Raw genomic sequence first — 26,065 nt, forward strand, 5'->3', positions numbered from 1 at the left:
CCCCTTCACCCCTTGTGCCCGCCCCCCAACTCCCTTCCCCCTGGTAACCACCAAACTGTTCTCTCTATCCATGTGTTAGTTTATATTCCACATATGAGTGAAGTCATAACAGTGTTTGTCTTCTCTGTCTGGCTTATTTCACTTAACATGATACCCTCTAGGTCCATCCATGTTGTTGCAAATGGGACGATTTTGTCTTTTTTATGGCTAAGTAGTATTCCATTGTATATATGTACCACATCTTCTTTATCCAATCATCTGTCGATGGACACTTGGGTTGCTTCCACTTCTTGGCTATAGCAAATAATGCTGCAATGAACATAGGGGTGCATAAGCCTCTTTGGATTGTTGATTTCGACTTCTTTGGATAAATACATAGTGGGATAGCTGGATCATAAGGTATTTCTGTTTTTAATTTTTTGAGGAATCTCCATACTGTTTTCCATAGAGGCTCCACCAGTTTGCATTCCCACCAGTGGTGATTGAGGGTTCCCTTTTCTCCACATCCTCTCCAACATTTGTTATTTTTTGTCTTGGTGATTATAGACATTCGCATGGGTGTAAGGTGGTATCTTAGTGTTGTTTTGATTTGCATTTCCCTGATGATTAGTGGTGTTGAACATCTTTTCATATGCCTATTGGCCATCTGTATATCTTCCTTCGAAAAATGTCTGTTCATATCCTCTGCCCATTTTTTGATTGGGTTATTTGTTTTTTTGTTGTTCAGTTGTGTGAGTTCTTTGTATATTATAGAGATTAACCCCTTGGCAGATATATGATTTGCAACTCCATTCTCTTCTTGGCTCCTTTGTCAAAGATTAGCTGTACATGTGCGGTTTTATTTCTGGACTTTCAATTCTGTTCCATTGATCTGTATGTCTGTTTTTGAACCAGTACCATGCTTGTTTTGATTATTATAGCTTTGTAGTATATTTTGAAGTCAGGGATTGTGATGCCTCCAGCTTTGTTCTTTTTTCTCAGGATTGCTTTAGCTGTTCCGGGCCTTTTGTTGTCCCGTATGAATTTTAGGATTTTTTGTTCTATTTCCATGAAGAATGTCATTGGGATTCTGATTGGGATTGCATTGAATCTGTAGATTGCTTTAGGTAGTATGGATATTTTAACTATGTTTATTCTTCCAATCCCTGTGCATGGGATATCTTTGCATTTCTTTTTGTCATCTTGTGATGAGAAATTTTAAGATGATCTACTCTGTTAGCAACTTTCAAATGCATAACATAGTATTAACTGTAGTCACCATGCCGTACATTACATCCCCAAAACTTATCTATCTTATAACTGGAAGTTTGTACCTTTTGACCACCTTCACCCATTTTAGCCACCCTCACCCCCTGCCTCTGGCAACCACCAATCTGTTCTCTGTATCTGTGAGTTTGTTTTTTTTATTGCTTTTTTTTGGATTCCACATATAAGTGAGATCATATAGTATTTGTCTTTATTTGTCTGACTTATTTCACTTAGCATAATGCCCTCAAGGTCCATCCATGTTGTTGCAAGTGGCAGAATTTCCTTCCTTTTTCTGGCTAAATAATATTCCATTGTGTATATATTCCACATTTTCTTTATCCATGCATATGTTGATGGACACTTAGGTTATTTCCATGTCTTGGCTATTGTGAGTAATGCTGCACTGAACGTGGGAGTGCAGATATCTTTTTGAGATAGTGATTTTGTTTCTTTTGGATATATACCCAGAAGTGGAATTGCTGAGTTATATGGTAGTTCTATTTTTAATTTTTTTGAGAAACTTCCATAATGTTTTCCGTAGTGGCTACACCAACTTACTTTCCCACCAACAGCACACAAGGGTGCCCTTTTCTCCACATGCTTACCATCACTTGTTATTTTTTGTCTTTTCAATAGTAGCCATTCTAACAGGTGTGAGGTGATAGCGATATGATTTTTATTTTCTTGTTTTCCATCCATGATGTGAAATTTTTAGAATAAGTATATTTTGAAGACATAGGAAAAATAAATAAAAATCACTTAAAAATCAGAATTATTTGTATTTTTTACTGCCAGTCTATATTTAAGTAGAGCAATTACGCTTTATATAACCTATGGATTCACCTAAAACTCGAGATGTGCTTATGCAAAAGACTGGTTTTATTGCCACCCTAATAGAACATGGCATCATGAAATGCAATAATTACTTTAGGATTTTTTTTCTGTTATCATTTGCAAGTACTCATAAAAACTAGGAAAATTCTTTTCTAATACACATGATATTTTTATTAAAAAAAATCGTTGTTTTGTGAAAAATACTTGTAAAAGTTTTGGTTGGAAGCAGAATCAGCATTCTGACTCCTTTCTTAGAACTTGAATATTCAGAGGGTCCAGAGTCTTTAAAAAAAGTCAGTTGGCTGGAAAATTATTGTTAAACGTAGACACAAGTATTCCATCTGTGTTAAACTGCTACCCATAATTCTGTACTTTTCTTGACAGTCTGATGAGTTCACTGGCAGGGTGGCATACATTACATGTCTGTAGCAAGTGGTGTTTCTGTTTAGCACATCTCACCGTTATCACTATTATCCTGGTGGAGTATAGACTTGGGCCAACTTTTACCAGATTTTAGTACCACGGCTACAAAATAAAAAAACCTGTACTGAAGATTTTGATATATATTTTATTCTCATTGAATAGACGGTTTAGGCCAGTTTCTGTCGAGGAAAGGGTTAATGTAGTGTGCAATCTGTAATGCACAAACACGTCTACAAGAGGGCATTGAAACTTTCTGGGACTCAAATTAAATTTGATTAAAAATTCTCTCCAGTGTATATTTAATTTCAAGTGGGGCATAGTGTTGTGAAATCACTACTCTGCAGAATAGACCACAATTTTAAAATTTTTATTGATTGATTTTATTTGGTTTGCTTCAGGAAGGAACAAAACGTGGCTGGGTGTGCAGAGTCGAGTGCACGGTTTCTTGGGGTGGGAGGAAGTCCTGGGGAAAATTCAGCACAGTGCGGTCACCGCGGCAGGTCTGTGCCTGCAGTACATTGTATAGGCAGCTTTTTCCATGTCAACACCTGCTCATTAGGAACCGGACCAAGACTCCCAAAGAGCTCTCAGATGGCCCGAATTTTGTATCCCTGCCAATCCACGCTAGAATTTAATAACAACCTTGAGGTGAAACTTGGGCCTTTCCTCATTGCTAATCCCCAAAACCATCTGGCCTTTCCCTTTCTCTGCATAACAGTTCAGTATATGGGGGGGGGGAGGTGGGAGAAGGGGAGCAAACCAATCTTACATTTCTTAAAGGACAATCCACTCTCCTTCAAAGCAGCTAGAGTTTCTTTTAGGTCATAAACCTAAGCTTGTTCTTTCCATAGCTTCCACATCTTTAATTGCCAGATAATTGTTTGAAATTTACTCCATTCATTCACTATTGACAAACCTCCAAGTTTAGTTCTTTTAATGAAATAAAGCCCAAGAGAAGCTTTATAAGTCTGTAATCATGATTCAGATATTTTAAAAAAAGGGTCATGCATTTTCTCTTTAATTTTTCATTATGTTTAATACAGTATTAGAAATATGGGAGATACTCCATAAATATTTATTCCTGTGCCTTTCTCTACACAGGAACTGATGTAATTTAGCAGGAAATATATAGGATATAATAGGAAATTACAAATAAAATATAAAGCATGAGAACTTCCTCTGCCCTGCCCCCACCCCAGGGGAGGAAATAGAACATAGATGGTGAACCAGATGTCCTGTGCACTGCACAGAGAATATCACATTTGTGGTCCTGTTGGAGGCTTACTCCAGGGCAGAAGCCCATCAAATGGAATGCCATACGGAATCAGCTGTACTACTTAAAATTGTTCTCACTCTTGCTCCGCTGAGCACTTGTCGCATTTGGGTGTCTTAAACGCATGTATTGGATTTTGCTACTTCAATAAAGGAAGTGCCTAGTAAATATTTGTAAATGAGTGAATTAATAAAGAAATTTTATTTCTGTGTACATAGTATAGAAAACGCCCATAGCAACATGTCTTTCTATCATTTAGATGACAATTATGTTCAAATACAAAGGATAGATTTCCATACTTACATGTATGCACACCTATATGTATATATGCATTTGTGTATGCACATGTATATTCAAATAAATATCCCAAGCATCAGGTTTTGACCCTACTGTCCATTCACTCTCTTTCTCAGAGACCCTCAGAGTGGTACGTCACTAACAACCTGATGCCTGAGAAGAGAGGTCAGCAAATTATGGCCCTCAGGCCAAATCCAGCCTTGTTTTTGTTATCGCTTGCAAGCTAAGAATGGTATTTGCATTTTTTTTTTTTTTTATAATTTTATTTATTTTTCCCCCAAAGCCCCAGTAGATAGTTGTATGTCACAGTTGCACATCCTTCTAGTTGCTGTATGTGGGACGCGGCCTCAGCATGGCCAGAGAAGCGGTGCGTCAGTGTGCGCCCGGGATCTGAACCCGGGCCGCCAGCAGCAGAGCGCGCGCACTTAACCACTAAGCCACGGGGCCGGCCCGGTATTTACATTTTTAAATGATAGAAAACAAATAAAAAGAAGAATAATATTTGATGACATGTGAAAATTATATGAAATTGCAATTTCAGTATCCATAAATAAAGTTTTATTGGATCATAGCCACATTCGTTTGTTTACATGCTGTCTCTGGGAGCTTTTGCACTACAATAGCAAAGTTGAGTAGGTGGGGCAGAGACCATCTGGCCTGCAGAGCCCAAAATATTTACTATCTGGCCCTTTACAAAAATGTTTGCTGACCCCTCATACGACAAATGAGCAGGATGAAATCTGCCTGAATCAAGCCACACCTCACAGGATTTGAAAAGATAATCCCCCCACCCTGCCCTTTTTCTAAGAGTAATTGGAAAAGAATAAGAAAATTGTTCTCAACTTTTGTGTTATTTTAAAGGGCTCATAATTTTTTCCCCCCAAATATGTAACCTTATGTCCCAAACAGGATTTCTTTTTTTCTTTTTTTTTTTTTTTTTTTGTGAGGAAGACCAGCCCTGAACTAACATCCATGCTAATCCTCCTCTTTTTGCTGAGGAAGACTGGCCTTGAGCTAACATCTGAGCCCATCTTCCTCCACTTTATATGGGACGCCACCACAGCATGGCTTGACAAGCGGTGCCCCGGTGTGTGCCTGGGATCTGAACCCGGGCCACCAGCAGTGGAGTGCACACACTTAACCGCTACCCCACGGGGCCGGCCCCCCAAACGGGATTTCTTGAATATTCGAACTTAACTCTTGTGATTATATCCGGACATGATATAATGGAAGGGCAAGTAAAATGGTGTAAAGTTGTAGAGCATAGAAAAGGAAGCTGAGTTAGTCTGATTTACAATTTGTCTTCTGAAGCAACATGGAAGAGAAAACCTACCAAGACTTACCAAGTTGTAGGTCAGGTAGAGAGAGGGGGAATCGATCCCAAACACGCTGAGGGACCCTCGGTCGCCATCTGGGTGACAGTCAACCCCAACTCGATGATGCCTTGTGCTTACATGCACTGTTTTTGTCCTCTGTGGTGGTCATGTTGCTTCATAAACATTAGCTGTTGAAACATATTGGTAAGAAGCAGGTGTTAGTTCCATGTTACAGAAGGAAGAGGCTGTAAACTCTGCACGTAGCTCTTTCTGTGGCAGTAAGTCAGTGCCAAAGCCAAGACAATAGAAGATTTTTTTCTTTTTGTCAGACGTAAACCTCTACATGGCTGATATGGTCCACAATATGATAAAGATTTATTACTTGAGCTTTAGTGTGAATATTTGACAGATTTCCTCTACAGCATCTGGCAGTGTTTCGTTGCTGTTAACCTACCCTTGGCCACTGTAGTGTGACCTCATGAGTCAACTAATTAGTTACTTCACTCTTGAAAAATACGAACCTTTGCTTTCTTTTGTGCACCACTCTATCCCTCATATACAAGGTCAGCAAATGATCACTGAGCAGGCCAGCAGTTTCCTGAATCTTCTGATCCTATCTCCTTCTTCATACCTTTGCCTTTTAGTTGCCTCTTAAAAGAAAGTGAACTTACTTTCCTTATATCTTGAGCAGAACACACCAGCAGAAGACACACACATGAATCAGTCATTGCAGGGGCGGGCCCCGTGGCGTAGCGGTTAAGTGCGCTCGCTCTGCTGGCGGCGGCCCGGGTTCGGATCCCGGGCGCGTACCGATGCACCACTTGTCAGGCCATGCTGTGGCTGCCTCCCACATAAAGTGGAGGAAGATGGGCAGAGGTGTTAGCCCAGGGCCAGTCTTCCTCGGCAAAAAAAGAAAAAAAGGAGGAGGATTGGCATGGATGTTAGTTTAGGGCTGATCTTCCTCACAAACAAACAAACAAACAAACAAATAAATAAATAAATCAGTTATTGCATCCTCACCGTAATTGTATTTCAGTGTTACAGAGTTTGTATCCTGGGGGAGAGACTGGAGAATTCCTTTCCTTTCACGGATATTGAACCAGGGACTCAGGAATGCTGAGGGACTTCTCATAGCTGCTTGTAGCAAAGTTGGCGTAAGAGCTTTCTGCTTTTCTTGCTTGTTTACATTAGCTTTCCTTTGGGCCAGCTTAGGTATGATTATTATATAAACACTAAATAACAAGGGTTTAGTGAAATAGGAAAAGAACATCATTTCATAGAATATGTTACGTTTGGCTGTGAAACAGACTTGTTTCCACAAGACACACACATTTATTCCATTACTCAGTGGCCATGCCATCAATCTTTTTGGAATAATTATTAAACTATTAGTTAATAAAAGGTGATGGGAGCTACAATTATCCAGAAAATTTAGGAGATAAATGATACAAAAGCATATCTATTGTTTATCTTCAGTAATAAATATATTTGAACTGAGCACGTTACTTGAGAAACCATTCACATTCACTATCAGCCGCTGCAATCAGTTTCTTGGTTTAGAGAGCTATTTGGGGGGAATTACTACCCTAATAGAGTGGAAGACTCAACTCAATTGGCTTCTCACTATCTTGATTTATTTTTCCTGGAGAATCTAAAAATGGAAAGAAGTAGAGTCCGTGAACAATTGTTCCCTGTCCAGTCACTTTCAGTTTAGTCGTACTGCTTTGCAGTAGTCTCCGCTTATCCACAGGGGATACGTTCCAAGACCCCAGTGCATGCCTGAAATGCAGATAGTATGGAACCCTATTTATACTATTGTTTTTTCCTATACATACATACTTAAAGTTTAATTTATAGATTAGGCATGGTAAGAGATTAGCAACAATAACTAATAACAAAGTTGGCTTTGGGGTCGTTATTAAGTAAAATAAGCGTTACTTACACACAAGCACTACGATACTGTGACAGTGGATCTGATAAGCAAGGCAGCTACTAAGTGACTAATGGGCGGGAGCGTGTACAGCGTGGATACACTGGACAAAGGGATGATTCATGTCCTGGAAAGGGTAGAGTAGGATGGCGCAAGATTTCATCATGCTACTCGGAATGGCACATAATTTAAAACTTATGAATTTTTTATTTCTGGAATTTTCCATTTAATATTTTCACATTGTGGTTGACTGTGGGTAACTGAAACCATGGAAAATGAAACCATGGATAAGGGGAGACTACTATATTTTCTTTGAAACATTTGTAACTATATGAAATTATGTTCTTCATTTATTTGTTTACTTGTATATTCCCTCGTCCCATACTCACAAGAATAGAAGCTGCACTATTGTATCACTAGCACCTATCACAGTGCCTGGGCCATAAACAGAATTCCATTTGATCTGTTCCATGCGTGAGCAGTTGGCCAGTTTGACTAGAGTTTGAGCGCTCGAACTGTGAAATTGTAAATTCTGTGGATAGGAAAGAAAGACTTCATACCTGACCTAGAAAGCATTGTTCTAAGTGCTCTTCATTGTATTTTATACACCCCTAGCGTATAAAATACACTATACAGCCATAGTACCTGTATATGTGTGGTATTGTCAGGTTACTTGTCTCTCTCTCCCATTGATTACTTGAGGGCAGGGACCAAGTTTTATTCACCTGTATGTCCCAGGTGCTGAACACGGTGACCCTCAGAGTGAGTGAGCGATTCCATGAGTGCATGAATGCTTGTTTTCACACAGGTGCCTGAGAACATACTGGATTTTTATGCTTCACCTGTTCAAATAGAAAGCATGATGACTGATTGCTAAGTGTCTTCTAATGCTTGTTTGGAGAAATATCTGCCCTCAGGAAAATAATTTCTGGCAAATTGGGCTCTCTTTTTGTTACTATAAGCTCTTTATATAGACTAGCACTGTCTAATAGAAATAGAGTGTGAGCCACACATATAATTTCAGTAGCCTCATTTAAAAAGCTTTTAAAAAGTGAAAATTATAATATATTTTAACTGAATGTAACCAAAATATTTTCATTTCATCGTGAATCAATATATAAAATTATTAGAGGTGTTTTACATTGCTTTTTTTCATACTAAGTCTTAACATTGTGTGTATTTTATTTCAGTTGGGGTCCTAAATTATCCTCAGAAATACTTGATCTGTATTTTCTTTCATAAAATTTAAAGTTTGAATAGTAGATTCATATATCCAGATTGTTCCAAACACACTTAGATGTGTTGCAAAATCTGAATTATGTTTTTAAATTTAAATTTTTAAATTAAATAAAATTAAAAACTCAGTTCTCCAGCCACACTAGTCACATTTCAGTGCCCAATAGCTAAATATGGCTAGTGGCTTCTGTACTGGCCCTCACAGATTATAAACTCTTCTTAAACAAACCTTTCCTGTATATCTTCCTTGATTTCCAAACGCCGGCAGGCACACTACTGTCATCTCAAATCACAGCACTTTGGATTTGTGAGAGGATAGCTTTGAAGTCATCTGGTCCAGCTGCCTCCTATGGGATCAGGGGCCCAGAGAGGAGGTGACTTATCCAATACATTTTGTCTGCCCACCACTCTTGGTTCCAGCTTTGCACTCAGCGCTCTGCCAGGCTCTACCAGTCTATTCCTTTGGATCGGACAGAGACCAGCGATGTGCCTGTGGGGGTCTTTCATGCTCGGAGAGGGATCCCCTCCTCTCTGCCGGCCAACGTGGGTGTGGTGGAGAGACCTTGGGGAAGCCATCCCTCTGTGCCTGTGTCTGGCTGCTCTTGTGAGGTGGCAGAAGCAGCTGGCAGCTTGGGGTCAGCTGGCTGTCCGGTGCTGAGGTCAGTCCAGTTAGTTGGACAGACAGGCTGCTCCAGGGACAGAGGGCAGACCGAGTGCTAAGACAGATGGAACTGAGGCCAGTGCTCATTTATCCAAAGGTGCTGCCCCCTGTGAGGAGTATGGAAAGGACCACCAGGCCCTCAGTATTATCCAGTCATAGGCTTTTTTTGGGAGGGGGGGACTTCATGTGTCTCATCTGAAAATGAAGAATAATATGTGACTATGAGTTGAGAATTTCCCAGGGTGCCTTTTTGTCATTTATAATCATTGACAGGTTTAGTGCTTGTTTTCTTTCTTGTTCTCCACATTGTTCAGAACCTACTCAAAGTCTCTTGACATCATCTTTATCTAGGATGCCAAAATTAATGAAATGACGATGGATCCATTTTTCTTTGTGAAGGAAAAATATTTTGACTCTCTCTTAGGTGAGGCTGCTCTGCTTCTGAGAAAACTGATGTGGGTGAGCATGAAATAGTTTTCATTCCATCAAAACATGCACTTTCCTCATTACCAAGAGCTGGGGATAGGGTTGGGAAGGTACAGCCTCCCTGGCAGACTGGAACCGTTTCTCTCTTTCTTTTCTTTCCTGCTCCCCATCCCCTATTCTTCTTATGTACTCCCCATCCTCTACTTGTCTACATCACTACATAATATTTTTCCAATGTGTACAGCTATTGTAACTTCAAAATTACCAAGTGATAGTATCATCTCTATAGAAATCACATACATTGTTGTTTGTGTCAACTCAGCTTAATGATGTGGAGACACAATATAAAATGACAACCGAGTGGTCAAGTTATTAATTGGCTGATGTAATGGTCCAAGTTTGTCTTGAAATCCTGGCAAGGTGTATGCCAAAATTGAGGAGAAAAAGTTTCCTGGCTGTGGTATCTAACGTTTATAAAACATCCCAATGAATTGATTTAGTTTTAGTTTCAGTGGAATATTTAGTCCTTGGATTAGATTTTTTATGATTCCAGGATTAGAAATTATTTGGAGTGTAAACATGACTCCAGACGCCAAACTGGAAAGTGATTTTTACTCTTTGGTACTAGTTTTATGCTGTAATAATGCACGGACAGGAAATACTGTGAATGAAACTTGTTGCTTCTGGTAAGAAATCAGGAATTATTTTGGACAAAGTCACGAGGAAACTTTTAACAGGAGGAGTCACTTTTTAACACAACTTCTGGTAACAAAGGTACAAGCAAGGAAAAGACCAGAACTCCTCCTTGCTGCAGTGGGCTGGTTTTCAAACTGTGCTCACCCAAGCTGCCTTCCGGAGGAAGGGTCGGGGAGCCAAAAAGCTGGGGCTCGGACACCATGCCTTCAATTCAGCCGAGCAGCTCCACTGTTATATTTATTGTAACTGCCTTTCCTAGAGGGCCTATTCAAAGAGTTCTGTTTGAAAGATCACTCTTTTCCTTTATTTTGAAAGGGTGGTTTAGGAATTCTTATACCTGGGACTTTTACAAAACCAGAACAGATTTTTTTTTCTTAAGGGAAGTGGCTTAAGAATTGTTTTTCCTGGGCCGGCCCTGTGGCTTAGCGGTTAAGTGCTTGCGCTCTGCTGCTGGCGGCCCTGCTGCTGGTTCGGATCCCGGGCACACACTGACGCACCGCTTCTCTGGCTATGCTGAGGCCGCGTCCCACATACAGCAACTAGAAGGATGTGCAGCTATGACACACAACTGTCTACTGGGGCTTTGGGGGAAATAAATAAATAAATAAATAAATAATTAAAAAAAAAAAAAGAATTATTTTTCCTGAACTTGCAATACCTTCGACATTCCATGCACAGGCCTTCTCTATCCTGTACAACTTCTGTCTGTTACCCTCATGGCCCGTATCAGGGAGTAGGACTGGGGAAGTTACCCTCTCTGGGGGTGACCATTGGACCAACTGACCCTGCATGATTGTTTCCGATGGGGTGCTTGCTATGATGCTATTTCTGCATCTCATTCTCCTTGCAGCCAGAGACCGGCCACTCTGCTCAGAGACATATGCTTGTATCGGCTGCACAATCAGTTTTACTTTGAAGATTCATACGAATTTTGTAATCTCCCAGGAGAGAACAAACGCTCGAGACTTAAGTGGAAAAGTTTTATAAATCTTCAACCAAAGAATACAGTTTTTAAACGTTCTTTTCGTGTTTCAGTTCCAGCTATGATAAGGGCTTGCTTTCTACAATTATTGGCAGAACTGTCAATTCAGTTTGGGAGGAAAAAACTAGTCTGGGAGGAAAAAACTAGTATTTGTGGCTGTCTTGGGTAAATGCCTTTATGTTGAGAATAAGTACACAGGGAGCTTGAGTGTTACCTGTCGAGGTGTCTGCTGGGTAGGGAGAAAGGGACTCAGACTTTAGTAAGAAAGCAATCAAAATCTCCGACCCACAGGGCTGCCTTCCTTGGCGGTCACTCTTAAAAGTTCTAGTTTAGAAACAGAGGACAAAAGCCCACATTTTCTGTAAGAAAGAAAATCTAAACAAGCTATGCCTTAGAATTAATTTTTGATAAGTTAACCGCTTACTGAGGTACTGCAAAATCCAACATAACAAAATATTCATATTATTTCAGCATAAAAGTCATGACGAATTCTCAACTTCTTAACATTTTGAGGAAGCAAAGAATTGTTCTAGAGAGAAATGTGTTGAAAAATACCTGTGGCCTGTTTTCCTAATTTCCAACTGTGCTTCTGCTAGTAGAGATCAACGAGAAAGTATAGCTTTGCCAGTCTCAGATGGAGAAGTTACCTTGATCCGGGTACTTACTTATAAATATATTTTAAAGTATCATTAATGTCTGTAAAGGAAGAAAAAAAGAAGGTTCAGGAGCCAGTGGGGAAACCAGCCAGTTATTTAGCTGGCTGTCCTCTTCAACTTGCTGAAAATAAGGAAAGGAAATTGTATGAATGTTCCTCCAAAGTACAGGATGATTTACATAAGGAGAGAGCATACAAAAGTTTTAATTTTTGTTCTTTTCTCCACCCCACCTATTATTATTATGAAAAAAAATTCTTCTGGTAGAAAAACACTTATTTTTCTTATGAAGATCTAAATATGGTTTATCACTGTTGCATCTGAGTCACATTTAATTCCCTACCTTCATTTTCCCTTCCTTTCCGCCAGACGATGGGTTCATAGGCAATGGAGAACCTTTCTGGAACTCTTTCTTCATAAAGATACTTTCTGTGAGAGAGCGAGCACGTGAGCATCAATGCATGCAGTAGGCCCTTGGGAACTGTTGGACCAGAGTGGTTTTCACACTGTTCGCAGTGGGGCCTGAGAGGAGTATGCAGTCCGCTTGTAGTAGGAATGGAAAGCCGTGGTCCCGCATCTTTCCCTTCCCATTGTCTGTCACTACCTGGCAGAGATTGTAAAGCCGCCTATAAAGGGAGGAGGAGGAAGATCTTTGCTCTCCAAATCAGAGATATAGTGGGTAGGCATGGTTTGCAGGAGCTCACACGTGGGGCTCTTTATGAAGCCTGGGAGCAACAGCTCCAGAGAACCCCCACCAGATCCTCGCACGGTGCCTTTGAACTTCTTGCTTTGACCATCACATGCTTCAGCAGTCAGTCCTGCAAAGCCAAAAGCACTGATCTCCAAACTTCTAGACTTCTGGTATTGGAAGCACACCTGCTAAGTCTTTTCAACAGAGCATCATCTTTTTTTTCTTGCTCATTTTCTTGGTGAATTTTGGGTTTCTTACCAGGGCCCAAATGTTTTAGGCTCCATCTAACATTTCAGCCGTTACTTGCTAAAGCTGTGTGAACACCGTTTGTGTATAAATGATTCCTGACTTATTAAGTTTCTTCCAGTGCGTGCATCCTAGCAGAAGATACCCCAGCAGGCCTTGAGCACTGCTGCTGCTTCACTTCCCATCATGAATATTCAGAGGCTGCAGTCATCGAGGACTCAGGTGGCAAAAATAGTAAGGTGATTGAAGCAAACCCCAACATGAAAGCCAAATGTACATTTCAGCGACTCAGAAACCCTGATTACAGCACAGATTCCCCATTCTCTGACCCTCGGACCACATGAGAGGAGAGTCCTGGGGAACTCCCCTGAATCAGACATCTGTTCCATACACCAACATGCTCACGTCTTTCTGTTGATGTGTTGTAATCAGCATTTCGTTTTTAAAAGACAACAGGCCCTTCTGTAGTCCTCTCCCACAAAATGCATTTAGGCTGACAGTCCAGCATAAAGGACAGACTGTTGAGACCAGCAATGCATGCATTGTTTTCCCCATAATGAGGTCAGGATCTCCATAGCAAAATTTAGTGTATTTTGTGAAACCTTATTTTATATATTTTGTCCCGATCAGCAGTTAAACTAAAGTAGGAACTGCTCCATTCTGTTACGGGTTAAATTATGCTCTCTGCAGATCTAGTGGTGATGTATAAATTGCAACCCCTTCTTTTTTCTGAAGGATTCTAAAATAGGTTTTCAGAATTAGTGCTGGATTTTTGCTCCTGCATGTGTGGTGACTCTTGATTTTTTCTCTTCAGAGGAGCATCCTTTGCAGCATTCCCCCTTCCGAGGAATCACTTAGACACTTCCAGCTGGTGGCAGGGGATACAGCCATAATACAGCTTCCTCTGTCCCAGCTGTCTTTTTCACTACGGTAAATGCATTACGATGGCTGCACTCTCGGGTAGAGGTTCAAGTAGAGGAAGGTGTAGGATGAAGTCTGGAAACCATCGTTTGGGTTTTTAAAAGCCTCAGCATCTACAGCATCTTTGCATTTTGAATGTCTTCCTGCTTCTAGTCGGAGGGTTCTCTCCAGTGATTGGAATGCCGCTGTAAGCCTGATCAAAGGTGCCTGAGGATATCACCTTTTACAAGGAAGCCCTGCGTGCTTGAGAGGATCTTTTTAAATGCATTATGGCTCATGCAGCCTCACAATTAAAGAAGAACAGGGATTTAGAAATCAATGCCGAAGAAGAGCCTGAGAAAAAGAGGAAACACCGCAAACGGTCCCGGGATCGGAAGAGAAAGGTAGCTATGTATGCCAGAGCAGAGATCTTGCCTGGAGTCTTTTTGTTTTAATCTCCTCCTGGCATCTGTTAAAAGCGTTAAGAGCTATTTTTACATGCTGTGTAGGGTGTGAATTGAGTGTGTAGATTGGGAACAGATGATAAAACCCTATGGCAGACCATGGCCATAGGATGGGCAAGGCACGGGGAGGTTTTATCCAGTGTGGGGGTGATTGCAGTGCTGATGCGGAAGGTGTGCTTTCCCTTTACATGGGCTTGGGCAGGTTTCCATGACTCAGAGAGCTGTTGCAGGGAGTTAAAAGTAGTTTCTTCCCAGCCCAGTCAAGGTTACATGGACTGCGGTGACTTAGGTCTGAGGGAGAGGCCAGAGAGCCCGCCTTTGTACTTCTTAGAGGTCTGTCTCGTGGAAAAGGAGCTTTTGTGCCAGAATTGTGTCACATGTGTGTGTTTCTCAGGGAGATCTGTGACCTTAAATATGGAGCAGAAAAGTCATTTCCTGCTTTGCTTTTTCTTTCTCTTTCTTTTTGCTTCTTATTTCTATAAGGTGCTTTTCATTAGGTTGTACAAGGGAAATAAACTGCTAGAAATCACTTTTTTTTGTTAACTAAAGCTTAAATCATAGAGGTTTTTTTTTTCTCCCTGCTGGAGGAGAGTGATTATCCTGAAGGCAGGAATTCCTGTGCCAGGGCAGGGACCTGCAACCTTCAACACTGATGGTTTCAGATCAGAGCATGGGCATTGATCATCCTCCACTGATATTCTAATGCAGGAGAATAAATAGGAGGAATATTCTAGGTCAGTGGTGTTTTATTACAGCTTGAGAGTACTTACTGAGTGTTTGGTGGCTGTGCCCTTATGTATGACTCTTAGGTACCGGCCAGCCCCAAAACGCTTTTCCTCCATGACAATTAATTAAAATTGACTAAAACTCTGTGATCTGAATGCAGAAGTCAGGTCGTAAAGCATTTTTATGTTTCTTTGTGAGAATTCCCAAGGGAAAGGTAATCTTAATTTGCTCTGAGCAGTGATGCCTGTGCTTTTCTAAATGACACGCATATTTCATCCACCACATGTACCCCTCTTCAGGAGGGATCATGGCTATTTTTGGTGCCTTTGCCATTTTCTTCAGTCGGGATCTATAGGAGCAGCCTCTCAGCCTTTTGTTACATGGCAGACTTTATGAGGCTGAGTTTGGAGGGCTGTAGTCGTTTTGCTACAAGATGTTAAATATAGATAGTTCCTACTTCAATATTTTGTAAATAAACTTCTTGGATCTTTTTTTCACAAAAGTACAAACTTAGGTTAGGAAATTCTGTGCAGGTATATTTCAGAGACTTGCCCAGCAGAGTTGTTGTGAAATGGCCATATTTTGCCGGGTTCTGGTCTCATTTTATTTTATCAGGTTTGTCTGTGGGTAGGTCACTATCGATTGCCCCCTCTTCACATATCTCTACCCGCCTGCACTGTGATGAACTGGCTTCTAAGCAACATGGGGAAAGGTCCATATGTTTGTATCAAGTACGGTGTCATCGTTGCCATCGACACTCTATATAAGAGTTGTTAGCTGAGCCAGGCTTATGTGCAGCAGTTTCTTGTGGTAGCGATAACAGGCCCGCTGCCTTCATGCCTGGGCCCCAGTTTGACTCGGAAGCAAAATAGGCAAGGGGTGAGGCGAAGGGAGCCTCTGGACTCACTGAGCTGAATCAAATGCTTTGTGGACCAAAATGCTTTGTTATGAGTACAACAGAGTCTGTCTAATGTAAATCTCTTAGCAACCAGAAGGGAACATGGAGAAATATCAATATCCCTATTGTCACTGTGCAAGCAGATTTAAATGTTTTGTTCTCAGGACACTCAGAGAGTAGATCCGGAAAGTGGCTTGTGGATAACACTTTCATGCTGTTGTATTTGGTAATTCACAGCCCAGTGTAATAGGTATCTTCCCTATCAAAGGTACATGTATTACAGAAGATTTGATATTCATAGTCAAATAATTTCATGGACTACTTTTAATGCACCAAGTTACAATTACTTGGAAGACACACTCTAGATTTCTTTTAGTGGTCTAGACTATATTTCACTTATTCTCTACAAAGTGAATTCAACTTTGAGTTCCTTTTTCCTGCCTTTTCCTGAGGTTCTGAGTAAGGCTTTGGGGCTACTTTGCCCCATATTGTAGGCCCCATGCCAATTGGAAAAGCTGCTTTTAAATATTTGGTGGGTTATTATGGAGATTGTTGCTTTTGCTCATATGCAGAAATATCCTCTAGGATCTTTTAATTACACAAAAGTAATAGTGAGTGCTCTCATAAAATCACAAAATAGGAAGGCTTAAGAAAAACGTAAAAGAGTATCTAATTTATAGAATAAGGAATTTGGTTCATGGTACCCCTGCAATTCAGATTTGAGCAAGCCCAAGATGAACCTTTCTTGATTATATCTATATGACACAGCATCACACAGTATGGGATATTACTAAGTATTCTAATCAAGTCATAATACATATGTAAAATTAACATTGAATTCACATTTCATCAGTTTCTAAAACCCAAGGAGTTAAACATTTGGTCTATTATGAATATTGATAACCATGAATAAGTGATTACCAGTCACCAAAAAAGTAGGAAGCTTCTAGGAATTTATAGTTAGTTGAATTTTAATAATGATGTATTGTATTCTTGGCACAACAACTTTAGTGTCAGGAAAAAGGAAATCTTCGTATTCGTTAAAAGGAAATGCGTCTAGGTGGATGAACTGTTTATCTTTTTATCATTAAATTTTCTGGCTTGATGCCAAAAAAAAAATAGTTTCAATGAATGTCTATTTTAAAAGTTTCTTACCCACACCTTCCCATTGCTCTTCCCTGATATGTTTTTCCCCTTCACTGTCCTCTCCTGATGGGCTGCTTAGTGGGGGAGGCATGCCAAAGGTAGACAGAGTGCCTTTGGGCAGGTTAGTATTGGATCCATGCCCTCGCTAAGCAGCTTGCAGAGAGGAACTCTTTCTATCGCCTGCACGCAGCAGGGTCCCTGCCCACAGGAGGTGGTCAGTAGATGGCCCAAGCTACCATGAACCCATGAGGGTTACAAGTCACAAATGCTCTTCAGTCCTGTACTTCCCTTGTTGCCACTGGCTTCTGGTGCCATTTTACCTACACGTTTTGCCCTTTCTCCATGTAACTAGAAAATACATTTCAATAGTGAGGAGTATTAGGAGAATTGACCTTAATTTATTCAATAAATGTTTTTTATGTATGCTTGTATATATTTACTACACCCTGTTAAAAAATACTTTGAGGTGACCTAAAGAAATTTAAACTAAAAAAGGAAACATTTGTGGAGTTCCCGTCTCTATATATATGACTGATACAGGGATGTACTGGGATAAATTGACAATTAATTCTATGATTAATATCCTTTCTGATTATTAATGTCAAACTCATACAGCTATTCAGTGGCAGAGCGGGAGTGAATATTCATTGCTTCATTTTTGCACTGGGTTCAGTAAATACTTATTCATTCAGCACACATTTATTGAGTGACTTCTGTGGATCAGGCATTGTATTCAGTGTTGGAGACAAAGCTAAACAAGGCATAGTGGCAATAGTACAGTAGCCCCCTGCAAGGGGGAAGAAAGATAAGAGCACCATTAATAACCCTACATAAACTATGAAAAGAGAGCCACAAGAACCCACAGGAAGACCCCCAATTCAACTCGAATGAGCTCAGAAGATTCTCAGTGAAGCTGAGCCTTGAAGGGAGGAGTGAGTGAGATAGACACGCAGACGGATGGGAATCCACGCCCAAAGTGATGGAGGTAGGAGGGAACATTGGGATGTGTGAGAAACAAACCTTATTTTGGAGCAAAGTGGACATGAGTGTATGGCGGGAAAAATGGCTGGAAAAGTAGTCAGGGGCCAGATCGTGAAGACCTTTGTATGCCATCTTACGGGGTTGGAAATTATCCTGCTCAAAGGAGAGAGGGACTTGAGTAGACTTTAGTGGTGGTGATAGGGAGAGGAGCTTGAAGAGCTCTATGGTTTAGAAACATCACTCAGGCATCAGTGTTTTAGACAGCAGCTGGGAGACCAGTCAGGAAGCACTGATGGTGATCCAGGCACAAGAGGTGCTGAGGGTCTGAACTATGGCGGAGACTATGCCGGGGAAGAAGGGGTGTTGCTTACAAGAGATATTTAGGGGAAGACTCAATAGAACTTGGCAATGGACTGTATGTAGGATGTGAGAGGGAGAGATCTGATTCTAGGGTAACTGCCAAGTTCCTGGCTTGAAGCGGAAGATGAAAAATTAAATTTCCTGGATTCATGTCTTTTCTCCCAGGACATTTATTGACCACTTAAAATGTACCAGGTAGGGTTTTAAATTGCTTTATAGGTGGAGGCTCGTGTAAGCTTCACAACAACCCTACAAAGAAAGTATTTTTATTATCCCCATTTTACAGATGAGGAAACTGAGGCATGAGCCTTTAAGCTGTTCCCTCAAAGCTCCCACACTCGTTAGTGGTAGAGCTGAGATTCCAATTTGGATAGTCTAACTCTCTGGCTTGTACTCTTAACTACTACACTATACAGCCTATGTACTTAATATTTTCATAGCTATACATCAAAGTGTGGTTGATTCAGAGAATCTTCTAAATGATAAGCTATTTCCTAGACATCTGGAACATTAAATACCAGGCTTTACATCTCTAACCCAGTTTTGTAGTATGTCTGTTTTTCTTCCCCTTTGCAATAGATTTTAATGTTTCATCTTAAGAATTTCCTTTTTTTTTTGTTTTTTTTTTAATTTTGGAAAATGAAATGAAAAATGACCAACACCCAGACTTCAAATCCTCAAAGACGTGTTGCTGTAATAACAACACAATGGTGTCTTAGATGCTTGCTGCATATCAGGCAATGTGGAAAGGGGTTCCCATGTATTGTTGTGGTTTTTTTCTCACAACTTCTTTATGAGGCAGGTATTATTTTCATCCCCATTTTTCTTAGCTAAAACCAAGACTTAAAGAGAACAAATAACTTGCCTGAGGTCTTACAGCCAGTAAGTGGTGGGCCTAGACTTAAACTTGGGTCATAGGACTTTGGACTCTGTAATTAACCACTGGTTTTATTGTAATGAAAGCGTAGCAGTCTCTTTAAGGGTTAAAGCAATTTAAGGATTTGAGAGTAGATTTCAGGACACATGAACTGTTGAGTGTTATCTCTTGCTGTAGAAGCTTGGTGCTTCCTGTCATTTTACAGGCTTTCCCCCTGCCTAGTTACCTCGGTATCTATAGCACCCATTGGGTCAAATACTAGACAGGGTGAGGTTTTGTACTGCAGCAGCTGGACTTTCAGGGAGAGGATTTTGTGGACCCTTATGAGATAAAGGGAGCCTACTCTGTTTTCTGCTGTGCTGAGTACATAGACTCCAAATCTCGAGGGAACCTGGTTTCTCTATCAGCATACTTGATATTCTAAACTGTAATTATCTGTTTACATGTGTGTCTCACCCAGGAGGCTATGAGCTTCTCAATTGAGGGCAGAGGTGGTATCATAATCACCTACTATCAAATTGTGGCTTATAGAGTAGGTAAGTGGGTGAGAGGGTGGGTAGAAGGGAAGGGAGAAAGAAATGGAGGGAGGGAGATGGATGGATGGATGGATGGATGGATGGATGGATGGATGGATGAGAGGTAGTATCATGTAATGATTAGGAACATGAACTATTGAGTAAGACTGAGTTCAGGTGCTGTCATTATCTCTTACCTGGTGTGACCTTGGGGAAGTCATTTAACTTCTGGGTGCCTCAGCTTTTCACCTGCAACATGAATATAATAATAGTATGTGCTTAGCCACAGGTTCCTAAATGACATTCCAATGAATTAATATTAGAACAGTGCTTGGCACAAAGTAAGAGCCATATAGTGGTAGTTGTTGCTAATGTTTTTGGTATTCTAAATGAATAGAAGAGTGAATGGGCTATTTCTAACCTGAGCCTTCAGGGATTGTGCCAACAAGTCAACTCACTGAAGCTGGGCAGGTAAGCTCCCTGGAGCACATCCGGCTGCTGCCCTGTCTTCACTCTTCCACCATTTGGAAGAGGGTGGATGGAAGGAGGCTTAGCTCACTCATAGGAAAGATTGTAAACCTTTGTCCTTTGATGTTTCATGATATTTAGGAGTAGGCGAGCAGTTAACTAAAACTTGTCAGCTGATTGGTTCCCTATGCTCTCTCTCACTATCATGGTACATTTTCTTCTCAATAAAGTCATCTGTTCATTTAAAAAAATCTTAACACTTTCTTGCTCTTGATCAATTACCATCATAACCAGCACAAGATCATGTTAGGTAGAAATTATACATTTATTAATGGCCCAATATGTTGTTTTAAAATTTTTTGGTAGTTTTATCACCAGCATATTATGGCTTTTGAACTGTTTCTTCATTACTCTTCAAGCCCATGATCTTTTCTGTCTCTTAATTTTCTTTTGGCAAGACGGTATATTAGTGTCTGTGTGTATGTGTTACTGAATCTCAATATGGAAAAATGTTAGCTTTTCATAGGTATACTTGAGGATTTGGCAATGCTTCATTTTCTTTCTAGTTATATTGCTAGAAAAGTTTACATTAATCATATCACATTTTACCTGCATCTTTTCATTTAATAAAAATGTGTTGTTCACCTACATCATGTCTGTCACTGTGCTGGGGACTGGTGATATAAAGGATGGGACCTGTAGGCCCATCCACCTGCTCTCTTTCAGATTCTGCTTGTACTGCTGCACACAGGTAGGGGTGAGGGACTAAAGAAAAGAGGAATATTTGGGGGGGGCCCTCCTGTGTGCTGGGTGCTTTGTGCATTCCTCATCTTATTTGAAGGTATGTTAACACTGCGTCATAGTGTTATCCACGTGTACCGAGGCATTAGCCTAAGCTTAAGTTTGTTATGTAACTGGCCTCAGTCACAGAAATAGCTGGGCTTGGAGCAAGGCCTGTGTGGTCCTAAGTCCCTTGCTTGGACCATCAGAACCTCTCACAGGAAAGGTTTTTTAAGGGAGGTTCTTATTAATAGACATCTATGGTGAATTCTTATGTAAAGAGAATTATTACTTTTGGAATGCTAAAGGTTAAATTATTTAGTACTTGGAATTTTTACAAATTAATCATTTAAATTTAACTGCAAAATCTAAATATTGTATAAATCATTACACTTAAGTTAGTATATTTCTACATTTAAAATAATTTTTAAGAGGAATTCAGTCACTGAGGAAAGAAGCATCATTAGCTTATATCTATCAATTGATATGTAAGCTAAATACTGAAGGAGAATATCTAAATACAATGTTACACTGTCAGTTACATAATCCAAATATTGTAAAGAAATATTTGTATAGAAAGGTAACATTTGAAAACAAGCAATCTGCTATAGGTTTACCCAAATTGGTGTTTCTAGTTTGTATAAATTAAAGGTAGAAGAGTTGAAGGTAAAGCAATGGAAAGTAAGCTTGAATCTTTTACCTATAATTCAGATTTTTCTGGCACTTATCCCATTCACTCAAGATTATGCTGTCCTGCACTCAAAGTGGCATCATGAAATAGAATCATTGCCAAATATAGGAGTTGCCTATAAAATGTATAGATTTTGATTTAGATTTAATTGGTTCCAGTAAATTATTTCTCAGTCATAGGTGACCTTCTACTAATTAGGATCATATCTTCAGTTCTGTTTGAATTTAGATGAAGGCCATTAGAATGAGTAGAACAGAGATAATGTCCATATCTGCCAGGTCTATAGCTTGCCTTTTGACAGAACAAAAGCTAATTAGTGCCATCACCATCTGAGAAGAAGGATATATGGACAGCATGGAAAAAAACGGGAGAGAGAACTTGGCCTGAGAGGGTTGGAAGGAAGGAAATACAAGATTTTCTAGTGACTGGGAGCCAGTGACATTGAAACATTTATGATCTATGTGTACTACCTAAAAATGATGTAACTTAACAATATGAACAGCATTATTTTATCCTAATGAAATACGGTTTTTTAAGAAGTCAGTACAGTTGAATAGGGCAAGAAAACATGGTAAATTTTGTTTAGCAGAGGACTCAAAACATTAATAAAGCAGACAAGCAATAAGAAGAAAGTTATGAGGATGTGGGCTAAGTATTACAACCCATGGTAATGGGAAGAATGGCTTTGGGCCTAGATGTTAGTTCATGTTGCAGTTGCTACTGATGAGCTGTGTGGCCTTGAACTAAATTTCTTTGGGCCACAGTTTCCACATTGGTCAAATGGAGATATTAATCCTTTACTTGCATGCATATTGTAAGGAGCAGAAATACTATAAGGCGTTTTGCCAGGTGCCTGGCATAAAGGGAGTACTTAGCAAGGGCTTCCAGCTTCCCATCCTTATAGTATGGGCTCTCAGATGTAATCAAGTCACTATAGCCAAGAAGGAGGTGGAGGAAATGAGAAAATGAGGGAATGCTTTCAAGAACTTCTACACCTAGTGAGCACTCAAAAAATTATTTGATGAATGAAATTTTACTAGTAGACTGGCATCCTCAAACAGCCGTTTGAGTCCTGCAGTCCAGCTCCTTGCAAACTTTTCCCCAGCCCTCAGGGAATTAACTCTGTCATTTTGAGAAATACTCCCAAAGACTCATATGTTAAATACATTTTCCATTCATTAATACTATTATTAATTAGCTTCTCTTGGTAGTTGAAAGACAGCCTAGGTAGACATAAAGAAAGTTTAAGAACAGATAGAGGAAGTATCAAATAATTCTTTTAACAAACAAACTTTATTTTGCAGATTTAGGCATAAATGTTGAAATATTTATAGAGGAAAAAGTACTTACTTGGGCTGAATGAAACAATCTTCGCTAGATAGTTTGTATATTATAATTATTGAAAAGAAACAAAATGTTGCCTATACAGTATGTCTACAAGATATATATATTTCATTACCAACCAATTTATCATCCCCTCTAGGTAACATGGCCACTAAAGAGGTATTGTTACAGTTGCAAGATAGTTGGGGACTGGGGACGAGTGAATAACCTGACCAATAATGAGTTATCCCGTTTTATACCTGGTTTCAGAACCCACAGCAGCCTGTTGACTGTCTTCCTTTCCCAGCACATTCCCTTCTCCCGCTTTCTCAGACTGGCACTTGCAAACGCCTCTACAGCTTTCAAACCGACACAGCAAGTCACCCTGCCCTGGACCAAATTGGCCGACTTCAATAATTGCCACTTATAATTATCGGTGTGTTTAAACACTGTCATTCACCCTAAACCAAATGGAAAAACTGAACCTGAAACCTGGACATCTCTCCTTAGACATTTTCATTGTAGACTCTCTGTGATTTTTCACTTTTTGAAGAAAGACAGTACCATGAGATACCCAATAGCAAAAATATACGGAGTGCACTTTGCCCTTTCTTTCATTTATTGAGCTATAATTCATTCAGGAACTACAGTGGGCCAGGCACTCTATGGAGTGCTTTAGGGAGATGATTGTATTGAATCCTCATGCATGGGTGGTATCATCCAAGTTCTCTGTGTTAGGAAAGTTATACTCTCAAAGTTTCAGCAAGCCCAGGGTTGCACACTTAGTAAGTGTAAGGCTGAAATTCAAACCAGGTTGATCTGATTCCACCATTCCTCACCCCTCATTCCCTACCAGACCTGGGTCACTTCCGGGTCACACTGAGAGCAAAAAGCACCATTTTCACAGGGTACTGACCTCCATGAGACGAACCTTTCCTAGATCATGGAATGCCATTCTAGGGTTTCTGCCCCTAGAAAATTCCTAATTCTTGTGATTTATTTCTTCCCTCCAAAAGGAAAACACACTTTCCTTTTTGGCATGGAGGGTAGGAGGGTGATAATACTGGATGTACTAAATAACTTGACTGAACTTCAAGTCACTTTCACTTCACACATTTACTTGACATAGATTCTACCTTTACAGGATCATAATCATATTAATGGTAAAATAAAGAAATGTGAATATAATTAATTCCCAAAATGGTTGTATTTTTGAAGAGAAGCAGTGAAATCGTTTTGTGTTGGCTGATTTCTTGGTTTTTGAAATGAGGATATTCCCACATGTTTGCTGATGCCTTCTGTTTCATGCTCATCATTTTTATAAGAAAACTGTGGAAGAAGCTGGTTTTAAATAACTCACTCAGGGCCTCAAAACAGACTAATTTTCAGAGCCTAGATTAAAAATTAAAATACAATTTGTAGAATGGTAAGAAATTAACACCAACACTGAAAAGCTTCCTCAGCTGATGACATAGACAGAATGTGAGAATTGAGTCACCACAGGCTTTGCCAGATTCTTTTGTCATCACCAAGATAGAAAAGATCTCTTAAGCCTTATGAAGTGATAGTCCTGTTTTTCCTTGACTATAAGAATACTGAGTATGGGCCAGCCTGGTGGCGTAGGGTTTAAGTTCGCGCACTCCGCTTCGGCAGCCCGGGGTTCTCAGGTTCGGGTCCCAGTGCAGACTGACGCACCGCTTGTCAAGCCATGCTGTGGCGGCGTCCCACATAAAGTAGAGGAAGATGGGCATGGATGTTAGCCCAGGGCCCATCTTCCTCAGCAAAAAGAGGAGGATTGGCAACGGATGTTAGCTCAGGGCTAATCTTCCTCATATACAGAAAAAAATAACAATGAGTAAAATCTTTGGGGAGAGGAGTGGAAAAATTGGAGTTTCCAAAAAATTTGTTATTCAGAATAGATGGTTTTAGGCTTTACTAGCAACCCTCAATGTGAATCAATAGGAAACCTACTAGCAAAAATTAGGTTCCATTTACAATAAAATAATTGGTAGATGGCAAAGGCTGTTATCTTAGTTAATACTTCCATGAACCTCTGAGTGAAGTGGCTTTATTCTCATTTTGCAAATGAGGAGATTGAGGCTTAGAAAGTGAATTTATCAGTAACGGTGAGCAAAAAGCAGAGGCAGAACTTGAACCCATTGCTATTAGACTCTCAGGCTCCCCCACCCCCCACCGCATGTCACTATTCTGCTCACAGATTATTCACTGGTCATATAAGATTCTTGCATTTGAAGAAGGCTTTTATTTTTATTTTTCATTATTTTATTTTCTAATCAGTTTTTAAATCATTTTTATGCCTCTTCATTAGTAATGTTGTTTTTCATTTGTTTTGTGTGATAAATACTAAGGTGAGAAGTGCTTTTTGTTTTTGTGAGGAAGATAAGCCCTGAGCTAACATCCATGCTAATCCTCCTCTTTTTTTGCTGAGGAAGACTGGCTCTAAGCTAACATCTATTGCCAATCCTCCTCTTTTTTGCCCCGCCAAAACCCCAGTAGATAGTTGTATGTCATAGTTGCACATCCTTCTAGTTGCTGTATGTGGGATGCGGCCTCAGCATGACCGGCGGTGCGTTGGTGTGCGCTGGGGATCCGAACTCCAGGGCACCAGTAGCGGAGCATGCATTTAACCGCTAAGCCACAGGGCCGGCCCGAGAAGTGCTTTTTAAATAATGACTTATGACTTAAGCTCTACGTTTTTATCTTCAATATTACATGGGGATGCTAAGTAATATTGCAAAGCACAGCAATTTTGAATCAGGTACAAAAAGGTCATAATTGACTTTTGCACTGTGGATTTACAATAGTCTAGGGAAGCAACATTTGTCAAAGCCATAACCTTGAATAGTGCATTTGTTTTCTATTAGTAAATCCCCCAAATGTTCAGTCTCATAATTTCCAGGAACCTTCCTGCTACCTAGCTGGTTAGAGGTGAAGGAGAGAGGACGTGCTGGAAGGTTCTGAGGTCACTAAATCCCCACACTGACCGCTGCTCCCTCCCTCTTC

General features: G+C 40.1%; 1 protein-coding gene across 15 annotated transcripts in view; it reads left to right on the plus strand.

The window, feature by feature from the left end:
- Nucleotides 1–26,065, plus strand: part of ANK3 (ankyrin 3) — a 641,124-nt gene that overhangs the window by 293,953 nt on the left and 321,106 nt on the right. For 5 of the 15 annotated variants that reach the window (XM_058543383.1, XM_058543386.1, XM_058543389.1 and 2 more), the window contains exon 1: nucleotides 13,950–14,216. The exons of 2 other annotated variants lie outside the window; for them this stretch is intronic. In XM_058543383.1, the coding sequence (XP_058399366.1) occupies nucleotides 14,103–14,216 (114 nt within the window). In that variant the 5' untranslated portion in view covers nucleotides 13,950–14,102. Of the gene's footprint in view, nucleotides 1–12,686; nucleotides 14,217–26,065 lie in introns of those variants that run through there. 8 more of the 15 variants (XM_058543387.1, XM_058543396.1, XM_058543393.1 and 5 more) reach the window with 4 other exon arrangements.

This window comes from Diceros bicornis, chromosome 6 (assembly GCF_020826845.1).
Source record: "Diceros bicornis minor isolate mBicDic1 chromosome 6, mDicBic1.mat.cur, whole genome shotgun sequence".
NCBI classification, from domain to species: Eukaryota; Metazoa; Chordata; class Mammalia; order Perissodactyla; family Rhinocerotidae; genus Diceros; species Diceros bicornis.